General features: G+C 40.2%; 1 protein-coding gene across 3 annotated transcripts in view; it reads right to left on the reverse strand.

Moving 5' to 3' along the window:
- SLC39A8 (solute carrier family 39 member 8) overlaps positions 1 to 12,078 on the reverse strand; it is an 84,375-nt gene that overhangs the window by 46,540 nt on the left and 25,757 nt on the right. For all 3 annotated transcript variants that reach the window (XM_020901950.2, XM_020901949.2, XM_070452193.1), the window contains exon 3: positions 4,805 to 4,967. In XM_020901950.2, coding sequence (XP_020757609.1) covers positions 4,805 to 4,967 — 163 coding nt within the window. The remainder of the gene's footprint in view (positions 1 to 4,804; positions 4,968 to 12,078) is intronic.

The raw sequence follows: 12,078 nt of genomic DNA on the forward strand, positions 1-12,078 counted from the left end.
CCCTTAACACAAACATCCTATCCCATCACTCACCTACATGTGTTCATTCTTTCAATAAATATTTACAATCTAACCAGGTAGACAAGATATATACACATTGAAACTAAAATCAAAAAATCAAAATGCAAAGAATTTTTTGAATATCAAATAGAGGCAAAGCCACTACACGTATTAACCTAATCAGCTTCCCCCTGAGATATCCTATTCCACCCTTGTCCACTGTTTCTATAAACAGCAGAAGCATCAGGATCAATTTCAATTTCTCACTCCCCACAGTCAATTCCAAACACAATTAGCAACCAAACTCGATCAATTCTGCTTGAGATATTTCACTCATTTCTCCATCCCATCGTCTGTGCCTTGAGTTCAGGCTCAGTCATCTCCCGGTCTTCATCGGCTGCATGATGACAGCCTTCTGTCTGGTCTTCCTCTCTCTACTTGACACAGCCACCGAACTCATTATCTGAAAACACGCTTCTGATCACCTTGTGTTCCTGTTTGCAACTGCCCTTCACATAAACTGCCACACAACCTCGCCAGTATTGTTTATTCACCCCCTTATCAACATGACTTACATGCAGACACAAGGTTTTCCTTATACAGAATATCTCTGCACTGCGGTTCTTTACCTAGAAACACCTTTCTGTCTTCGTCGCCTGACAAACTCACACACAGCTCTCCAAAACCAATGACAAGACCTCCTCCAGGAGCCTTTCTGGCTCCTCCAGGCAGCAGTCTCTTGTGCATCAAGTTTCCCATAGTTCTTTGAAGGTATCTGGGTCATTTGCCACTTCTTATGTGCCACTATCCTTTTATCACTTATGTATTTGTCTGCTTCCCAGGTGGCGCTAGTGGTAAAGAACCCACCTGCCAATGCAGGAGACCTAAGAGACACAGGATTGATCCCTGGGTCAGGAAGATCCCCTGGAGGAGAGCATGGCAACCCACTCCAGTATCCTTGCCTGGAGAATCCCATGGACAGAGGAGCGTGGCAGGCTACAGTCCATGGGGTCACAAAGCGTCGGACATGACTGAAGCAACTCAGCACGCGTGTATGCATATTTGTCTACCAATTATAAGATTTTCAAGGACAGGGGCTATGTTTCATTCATTCTCAGAGCCTAGAATATTGCCCAGCAAATAGCACATATACCTTGATGAATTAATGAATGCCATACCTTCAAGGCGCTTTCAAGGCACAGTCAAAAAATACCAGTTCATTTGCTGGTCCATTGTTTCTAACCTTCTTTACTATCAATGTGCACATTTATTGGAACCACCTGGGGAATGGTGGGAGTGTGAACCATCACACTCCAGGTACACAGACTTTACTTGGGGGAAAAAAAGATCCATTCATCCACTCAACTTGAGCACCAAAGAACAAATTAATATAAAAATATTCCTTGAACCTCTCCATCTACACATGGGACTCCCTTTAATGATCTGTTTCAGAGAAAATCTTTTCTCTCTGCTTCTCAGTGACCTCTGAAGGATTATTAATAAGTTTTCAAGGAATATTAGTAACAACAGCTAACACTTACTGAATGCCCACAATGTGTTAAGACTATTCTAAGAACCTCACCTTTTCAAACTCATTTAATTCTCTTATTTCATAGAGTTTTTAAAAGGATAAAATTAAACCAGTTAACCCAGTCCCCAATGTCTTAAATAAATGTAGTTGTTTTTTAAAAATTTGGTAAGTAGACATGATATAAATTTTAGTTCATCTGGCTCACTTTATACAACAAAACAGGAGTCAGGAGACCTGGGCTCTCATCCCACCTTAGGTATTGTACCTGAAGGAAGCCACTGAACCCCATTGAAGCACAGACTCATGTCATCAGTTGCATTACAGAATTGGACAATGTGATTTTCAGGGATACTATTATGGGTAAGATACTATTATTCTTATCTGTTATTTGAATTGAATGGCATTCTGTAACTAAAACAAAAAAAAAATGAGGCAACTTTGGACCATTAATTTACTGCTAAAATATAATTAATCCCCTAGAGAATTTAATTTACCATCAGTTTATTGCACCGATCAATATGAGTTTATAAAGCACATGAAAGGCAATTTCAAAATCACAAAATGTGAGGTCTCAGATTATGTGAAACTCTTTTTATCTGCTCACTGAACTATCAGAGTAAATGTGCTCATAAAATCCTGGTATCATGACACTTTCAGTTCAGTTCAGTTCAGTCACTCAGCAGTATCCAACTCTTTGAGAACCCATGGACTGAAGCACATCGGGCTTCCCTGTCCATCACCAACTCCCAGAGTTTACTCAAACTCATGTCCATAGAGTCAGTGATGCCATCCAACCATCTCATCCTCTGTCGTCCCCTTCTCCTCCCACCTTCAATCTTTCCCAGCATCAGGATCTTTACAAGTAAGTCATGACTCTTTGGCTCACTTTTATTTTGGTTTTTCATCCCTTGAATGAGCTCAAAATTGTCCCTGTATTAAGTAAACTGCTATATAAAGAATCCAGGGCATTTCATTATTTAAAAAATCATTTCTTTCTTAGAAAAGAATAGTCTTACATGGGGGCCAAGGAATGAAGTCAACCTCTGAGCACACGTATAAGAAAAGCGAAGGCACATTCTTCCTACTTTCTGCCAGGCACTGTTCTAGGCACTTGCATATGTGAACTCATTTCCAACAATTCTATAAGGAAAGTACTATTACTATCTCCATTTTACAGCAGAGTCAGGCTGTGTAATCTTGAGCAAATGATTTTGAACTGTCTGTGTCTCAATTTCCTAGGCTGTAGAATGGGAATAGCTGTTCCTTCATCATTTAGTTGTCCAAAGATGAACTGAGTTAACATATAAAAGAATTTGGAAAAGTAGCTGTTACAGTAAGCACTACCTAAAAGTTGACTATGATCATTATTTTTGCCTGCATTGTTATCCCTGTTACTCATATATACACAAAGGAATCCAAAAGTTAGTAAAAATAGGCACGTCCTTTGTTGAGGCTTCCCTTTTCTTCTCCATTTTTACTCTATGTTCTCTATCTCTTTATGTTCTCTGTCTATATCCACATTAGATGCGCTCGCTCAGACCAGTGGCTCCAAAGAACACTAGGATGACAAATCTCCAGCTTCAACCTAGCCTCTGGATGTGTGTATCCACTGTCTACTGGACATCACCCCTTGTGGGTCTACATCAACAGCTCACACTAATCACATCAAAAATCCACTCTTGGTCCTCACCACTCGCTTCCTCCACAACAAAGTGCTCCTCCCCAGTCTTGTCCACCCCAGGATACAGGTGCAACCATTTATACAGTTTCTCTGGCTCAAATTTCATTCATCTTTCCCTCTCACACATCCAGTGCAGAGGGCAAACCACATTAGCACCATCTCCAAAGTCTATCCTGAGTGCCCATATGCTTTGACGATCAGTCATTCGACTCTTTGTGACCTCATGGACTGGGATGTCTTCCTGGTGACAATACTGGAGTGGGCTGCCATTTCCTCCTCCAGGGGAGCTTGCCAACCTAGGGATTGAACCCACATCTCCTGCATCCCTGCACTGCAGGCCAATCTTTACTGCCAAGCCATCAAGCCACTGGGGAAGCCTCACTGAAATCCATCCTGAATCTGACCACATCTCCACACTTCTCCTCTCCCACTTTAGACCAAGTCCCCATTTCCCTGATCCATTTCCTTGCTTCTACTCTTGCCCCCGTAACAACTTATTCCTCAAACTGCAAGTAGAATAATCTTTTACAAATCCAAATAAAATCATATCACTCTCTTGTTTAGAACCCAACAGTGTCTTCATACCACATTCAGAACTAACTTCAATCAGTTTATCACACCCTACAAGCCCTCCGGCTCTGCCCCTGGCTCCCATCTCCTTCTACTCTGCTTACTGTGCTCCAGACATGCATGCTTCCTCACTGATGTATGAGCACATGCCAAGATCATCCCCAAGCTTATGTTGGTATCCCCTGGACCAAGAATTTGTCCCCCAGAGAAGACCTGGCCATGGCCCTCTCCCTCCCCTCAGTAATCCTTCATAAACAGAAAATGAAGGAAGAAAACAAAAGAAAATTAAAATACTCATGTGGGGCAGGTAACAATCCAAGAATACCATGAAATTGTAGAGTTAGTGAACAGCCCCGCAACAGTTGGTTTATCTCACTGATGAAAGAATTCTTCCACACATTTAATTAAGTATGTGAACTATATAATAGTAAGAATACACTTGCTTAAATTTTAAAATTTCTTTACAAGTGTTTTTTAATGCAATAATCTATGGCAACACTACCATAGACACATAAAATAGTCAGTGGCACTTTCTTTCATTTTTGAAAATCAAAGCAGTAATAACTCACTACCTTAAGATTTAATTTAGAATCATACTAGTTCCCTTTTCCCTTTACTGACAGTGACAGATAAATGGACAGGTTTTAAAATAATATGATAAGCACAAGGTAATGGAAAAGGATCCGTTATGACCCAAATAGTGAATGCAAATAGCATAATGTGCCATCCAATGTACACAGCATAAAAAGTATATTGTTTAAAACTAGACCAAATTTTATAAAATTTTCAATTGGTACCAAGTAAAACTTTGACTCCATAAACAGAAGAGCATAACCTTTGAGGCATAAATGAGTTCTAGTTATGCTTACTCTGAAAGATTTCCAGAATATAAGTTGTTTTTTGTTTTTTTAACCAAGGGATTCTGTGCAGATTGATTCAGAGCAATAAAGTAAAAGTATTTTGATTTCATTTCAGACTAGCCCACAGATTTTTCCAAGTGAGAAAAAAACCCTCCAACATACCCTCTGAAAGACTTGGTTTTGTTTTGTATTTGAGCCTCTCCTTGCAAGGGTGAAAGTTCAGTTGCTGTAACACTGCTGGACAGATGACAGAGAAGTTTGAGCTGGTGATCTGTGTAATATTTGAAAAGCCATGAAGGGAAAAGATCTCTTCAGCTGATAAACACTGAAACAGAAGAAACAAAGTAAACATATATGTGTCAACATAGTAAAAGTCTGCAGGCAAAGATGCCATAAAGAGAAGCAAAGGGTTTTCTCTAGACACTCAACATTACTTTTTATACTCAAGCCTAAGGGAAAAATGTATCAGTTCAGTTCAGTCGCTCAGTTGTGCCCACCTCTTTGCAACCCCATGAATCCCAGCACGCCAGGCCTCCCTGTCCATCACCAACTCACAGAGTTTACTCAAACTCATGTCCATGGAGTCAGTGATGCCATCCAACCATCTCATCCTCTGTCGTCACCTTCTCCTGCCCCCAATCCCTCCCAGCATCAGGGTCTTTTCCAATGAGTCAACTCTTCACATCAGGTGGCCAAAGTATTGGAGTTTCAGCTTCAGCATCAGTCCTTCCAATGAACACCCAGGACTGATCTCCTTTAGGATGGACTGGCTGGATCTCCTTGCAGTCCAAGGGACTCTCAAGAGTCTTCTCCAACACCACAGTTCAAAAGCATCAATTCTTCAGTGCTCAGCTTTCTTCACAGTCCATAAAAATGTATAGACCTCTATAATTTTGAATCAGATCACACCTCTTTAATGCTAGAAACTAGAAAAATGGCCAAATAAAAATTTTCTTGATCAACAGTCTATCTATAGCAGCCAAAATATAAGTTTAGGGATTTCCAGGATTTTAAAAATATTAACAGTGAACCAATTCACACAAAGAGCTCTAAAACAACTCTATATCCTCAGTCTTCCATCTCTGTTTTTCTTTGGTTCAAATAGGTATTTCATGGAGGCTACTGAAGTGGCCCTGTATAGCATTTCTTATAGACAAACACATGTTTCCCTTATAATTTCATGATTAAGAAATTCATCCATCCTAGACTAAAATAATAAGACTCTTAATATGTAAAAGTTGTTTTAAAACATGTCTTTACAACAAATCATTGTTTGCTAAAATATTTATTATTCTTGGTGATGGTGGGTAGCTTTTCTACATCATAGAAAGTTTTGAAAATGGTGCAAGGCTGTTTAGAAATTCATTTAACTATTAATAAGGAATAGAACCTGCCTGAGAAAAATTCTCTTCAGAAATAACTTTTTTAAAGTATCAGTACACTCAGGTATATTTTAACTGTAAACTTTCTTCTATATACTTGCATTACTAAGATGAATATAAAAGATTTTAAGTGTCTTACTACTGCTAATAAATATTGTAAGAGTTACAGAGCATCAAAAATACCGATTCACTCAAATAAAAAAATTCTGTCTCTAATAAGTGCAAAGAACATTTGTTCACATACTTCAGCCAATATGTAAGCCCCGCTAAGACTTGAGCTTTTTCTCTGGACTGGACTGTGTCCTCCCCAAATATGTATATTGAAGCCCTTTGTTGTTGGTTAGTCGCTCAGTGGTGTCTGACTCTCTGCAACCCTACAGACTGCAACCCACCAGGCTCCTCTGTCCATGGGATTTTCCAGGCAAAATTACTGGAGTGGGTCACCATTTCCCACTCCAGGGGATCTTCCTGACCCAAGGATCGAACCAGTCTCTCAGGGTCTCCTGCATTGCAGGTGAATTCATTACCGCTGAGCCGCTGGGGAAGTCCTTCTGAAGTCCTAACCCTCTACAAAATGTATGAAGTTGCCAAATGCTAAGACTTCAATTGCCTTCAAGAAAATGCACATTCAGACAACTTTTAATGTTGAAGTATGTGCCTAAAGTTGTTCTTTATTTAACCTGGTTCATGAAGGTGAGAACTGTGTGCCATCCCTGGAAGAGGTGACAATACACTCAACGCTCTGTTAACAGTCTCTCCTAAGGTCAAGAATAGGGGATAGTAAATGAATGGAGGGAGAAAAATTGCTTGATGGCCAGCCCGGGGAGAGAAAGTGGGTATGGTTTATTCATTACCATGAAGACACCGAGCAGTATAATTGCAAGGCCCAAACATTACAGAGTCCAGGGAACTGCCTGGCAGTCCTGTGGTTAGGATTCCACACTTTCAATTGCCTAGGGCCTGGTTTCAATCCCTCTTCAGGGAACTAGGTTTTGGCAAGCTACAAGGCATAGCCAAAAAAAAAAAAAAAAACAGAGTCCGTGTGTCTCAGTTGCCCCACTGCATGATTCCAGAAATAAATAGGTGTGGAAGTAGAAACACAAAGCTGCACTGTTTCCCTGCAAGGAAATGCCTCCAAAATAGGAGGAAAGGGGGAAGCTGGGCATAGATAATGTGCAAAGTCTTCTCAGAAGTCACAATCTAAGACTTCCTAAAACTTGATGACTGCTAAACAGTTCCTTTTAGACTCTAATATGACGCATTCATGGATCAGGAAATCCACTTATAACATCAGGGTCAGCATTTTGTAAATAAGTAAAAAACAATATCATAGAAACTTTAGAGTGTATCACATAAAACAAGAGTAAGGATTGTTTAGTCAAACTTTTGCTTCAGTTATGCTTTAGACATACCAGACACATGGATGACGGGCCACAATATAAGGTTCATTTCTTACTATAAGTGGCAGTTAAGAGTTTTAAAGTCACTCTTCTATGGATGCCAGACTGTCCACTGTACATCATTAAAGACACTCTCCTACATACAGTTTAAAAAAAAAATGCAGTCAAGAATATAAATCAATAAGATAGCTGAGAGTAAGATGAGTCTTGATGATCTGTGCTGAAAGAACAAAAAGGTAGTGAGACAACAAAACTCAAGCTTTGCTTTATGATTTCAGAATGAGGACTACTAACAGTGTGACAAAACTGAATTAATGGCAGGCCTGCTTCATTTAAATTGGCTATTTCAGAAAACAAACAGTGACTGCCAGAAAAGGGGAGGGGGGAATGAAGTAGGTGTAGGGGATTAAGAGATACAAACTCCCAATTATAAAATAAATAAGCCATAGAGTTGTAATATACAGCATAAGGAACATGGTCAATAATATTGTCATAATTTTGTATGGGGATAGATGGTTACTACTGATCACTTCATAATGCCTGCAAATTTCAAATCACCAAAACTAACATAGTCTAATATAATCTAACATAATGTAATCACCTAAAACTAACATAATATTGTATGCCAACTATATTTTAATTTTAAAAAATAAAAATAAAGGAGTGAAGTTATGAGTGAAAATTAATTGATGAGTTTAATTAAATATTAGGTTGGTGCAAAAGTAATTGCAGTTTTTGCACTGTTGAAATTTGACATTTGATACGGGAATACATTCTTAAATAAATGTGGTCATGTTACATGACATTTTAATGCACATTGCTCACTTTATGTTTTTTTGCCAATGACTTATGGCTTGCTGTTTATTTTGTATTTATTTTAGACTACAGAAATGATAGACAAAAAGCAAATTCAAGTCATTTTCTTTTTCAAGTTCAAAAATGGGTAATAAAGCAGCAGAGACAATTCGCAACATCACCAAAGCGTTTGGCCCAAGAACTGCTAATGAACATACAGTGCAGTGGTGGTTCAAGAAGTTTTGCAAACGAGATGAGAGCCTGGAAGATGAGGAGCACAGCGGCTGGCCGGCAGAAGTTGACAGCCACCCACTGAAAGCAATCATCAAAGCTGATCCTCTCACAACTATACAAGAAGCTGCCAAAGAACTCGATGTTGACCACTCTATAGTCGTTGGACATTTGAAGCAAACTGGAAAGGTGAAAAAGCTTGATAAGTGGATGCCTCACAAGCTGTCTGAAAATCAAAAAAATCATCATTTTGAAGTGTCATCTTCTTATATTCTTTGCAACAACAGTGAATCATTTCTTGATCGGGTCGTGACATGCAATGAAAAGTGGACTGTATGTGATAATCAGTGACAACCAGCTCAGTGGTTGGATCAAGAAGAAGCTCCAAAGCACGTCCCAAAGCCAAACATGTACCAAAATAAGGTCATGGTCACTGTTTGGTGGTCTGCTACCGGTCTGATCCACTACAGCTTTCTGAATCCTGGTGAAACCATTACATCTGAGAAGTATGCTCAGCAAATAAATGAGATGCACCAAAAACTGCAACGCATGCAGCCAGCATTGACCAACAGGAAGGGCCCAATTCTTCTCCATAACAACACCTAACCACACATTGTACAACCAATGCTTCAAAAGTTGAACAAACTGGGCTACAAAGTTTTGCCTCATCTGCCATATCACCTGACCACTGGCCAAACGACTACCACTTCTTCCAGCATCTCTACAACTTTTTGCAGAGAAAACACTTTCATAAACAGCAGGGGGCAGAAAATGTTTTCCAAGAGTTGGTCAAATCCCAGAGCATGGATTTTTATGCTACAGGAATAAACAAACTTATTTCTCGTTGGTAAAACTGTGTTGATTGAATGATTCCTATTTTGATTAATAAAGATGTGTTTGAGCCTAGTTATAGTTATTTAAAATTGACAGTCCAAAACCACAATTACATTTGCACCAGCCTAATAGCTACCAGCAAGTGGAATGCAAACAGTTTTATACTGTACCTTATTTGGTTTTAAACAATCCTGATTTTTATTGTGCTTTGAAATAACAAAGTTGAACCTGACACAAAGAAAGCAGTTGTCTAAGAAAGGGCAGTGCTTTCCAGAGCAGAGATAAACAGGATGAGCTCCCAGGGCCTGGACAGAACAGAGTGGAGTGACAACAGAACCGGCAGAACCATTGAGGAAGTTCAAACATCCTCTCAAACACACCCCTTCTCCTCCAAATAAACAATGAATGAACTATAAAACTGGTGTGACCAACAGGGGCTTCTCAGAAAACAGCTCAGGGTGATTAACCTGAAGAGTATCTGCTTCCGTGTGCTTTCACGGGCTCCTTCACATTTCCGTACTGGCTGTTCTTTCCACTTATTTGCTCTTACAACACTGCTATTCTCAAGACGGCCACTCTGAGGTCTGCTGTGGCCCTGTGAGCTTTGTGCAAAAAAAGGCTACAGACTGCACCCAGCAGCCGCGCTAAGGCACAGTGGGCTGACTTTTTCCTAAGACGTTTTCTACATGTTGAGTTAAACTCCTGCCTGCTAGTCTCTTAACCACATTAAGACGATCTCAAAGGGGCCTTATGCACAAAGTACCAAATAAGTGGTAGAGGTCAGGGGATTTAGATGCATCTCCTTAATGAGACCCCAAATTATATTCAAAATCATTTTAGCTGATAGTTCCATACATCTCTTCTTCTGCTTCCCGCACTCCACCTTCCACCAGTGCTGACTAGTGAGAAGTTGTTTTGGTTCTCTTCCAGACATATCTTTGTAGGGATTCTGGGGACCGGTCCAAAGAGAGGACAGGGGAAGGTTGAATGATTAGGGCAAGTTCCTCCCTCAACATTTCATACAGTGGAAATCTGCTTATACTAAGTGCCAAGGAGTTAGGCAAGACTTGAGATCACACAGCTCGGATAAATATACAGACTCCTCCTTGACTAAACTTCAGTCAGGTTCTTCTAAGTCCTCTAGACTTCCCTGTAGCTCAAACAGTAAAGAATCTGCCTGCAAGGCAGGAGACCAGGGTTGGGAAGTTCCCCTGGAGAAAGGAACGGCAATCCACACCAGTATTCTTGCCTAGAGAATTCCATGGACAGAGAAGCCTGGCGGGCTACAGTCCCTGGGGTTGCAAAGAGTCGGACACGACTGAGGAACTAACACAGTCCACACAGCCTAAGTTCTTTAGGCTTCAGCTTTGCATCCATCCTTGTATGGCTAGCGCTGCCCAGTTTTAGCAAGAATGCTGCTAAGTATGGTTACAAAGAATCCCGTCCTTAACATGTGACATTATCTGAACATCCTCAATATCTGGTGAAATTCCTCATTCCTCATGCTGATATCTGATTAAGCCTGGCTTCAGCAGAAATCCTGTTGGGTCTGTTTAGTCAAAATCCCTCTCTACCTCTGATGTTTCCTCTCAGTAGTTTCCCATCCACTGATCCCTACACTGATCCTTGGCTGTAAATCCCCACTTGTCTATGATGTATTCAGAACTGAGAAGAATACTGTTCTATACTGAGGTACTTTCCCCTATTGCAATAGTTCTTGAATACAACCTGTTTTTATTACCTTACTATCAGACTTTTTTTTTAACAATACCAAACTATGTATAATAATTGTACTACACATCACAGAAATTATTTCCTCCACTCAACAAGCATTTATTGCTTCATAAATTCTGGGTATGACATTGACGGGAGAAGCTGATGGTGGGGGGACCCTGGAGGGTGACAAGAAAGAAATGGTATGAAGAAAAATAAGTCATCATACTTTCCATCGGGAAACTTAAATAATTTTGGCAGCAATAAATCAGATACACCAGTATCTCTAAAACTAGAGAGAAAATGATAAAGTAATGATAAAGAACTAGGAGAGTTCACTCAAAGCAGAAATAATGTGCAGAAGAAATAGTCAAAAACAACTCTGAGGTCAGAACTCCAGGAAAGTAGAAATAGAATGTTGCTACTTGTGGGATTAGAGAACCTAGGAAAAGAAAGGTATCAGAAGGGTGGTGTCAAGTTTCATTTTAGACTTTTAAAGTTGCAATGCCTGCTTGTGGGACACCAGGTGGAAATGATGAATGAGGTTTCTCTGGGAAAGGTAGAGGCCAGAGATCAAGATGTGACTGTCTTCTGTAAAGAGGTAACAACTAAGTGGGACTAGAGAAGATCATCACAGAGAGTACAGAAAAGAGAGAAAAGCTTTGAGAATACATATATGATTTGTGACAAAGCAGGAAAGGCAGTCAGTGAATAAGACAGAGCAGTTCAGTTTAGTTCAGTCACTCAGTCGTGTCCGACTCTGCGACCCCATGGACTGCAGCACATCAGGCCTCCCTGTCCATCACCAACTCTAGGAGCTTACTCAAACTCATGTTGATTGATTGGGTGATGCCATCCAACCATCTCTTCTCTGTCTTCCCCTTCTCCTCCTGCCCCCAATCCCTCTCGGCATCAGGGTCTTTTCAAATGAGTCAGTTCTTCGCATCAGGTAGCCAAAGTACTGGAGTTTCAGCTTCAACATCAGTCTTTCCAATGAATATTCAGGACTGATTTCCTTTGGATGGATTGGTTGGATCTCCGTGTAGTCCAAGGGACTCTCAAGAGTCTTCTCCAATACCAC

Source organism: Odocoileus virginianus, chromosome 21 (assembly GCF_023699985.2).
Source record: "Odocoileus virginianus isolate 20LAN1187 ecotype Illinois chromosome 21, Ovbor_1.2, whole genome shotgun sequence".
NCBI classification, from domain to species: Eukaryota; Metazoa; Chordata; class Mammalia; order Artiodactyla; family Cervidae; genus Odocoileus; species Odocoileus virginianus.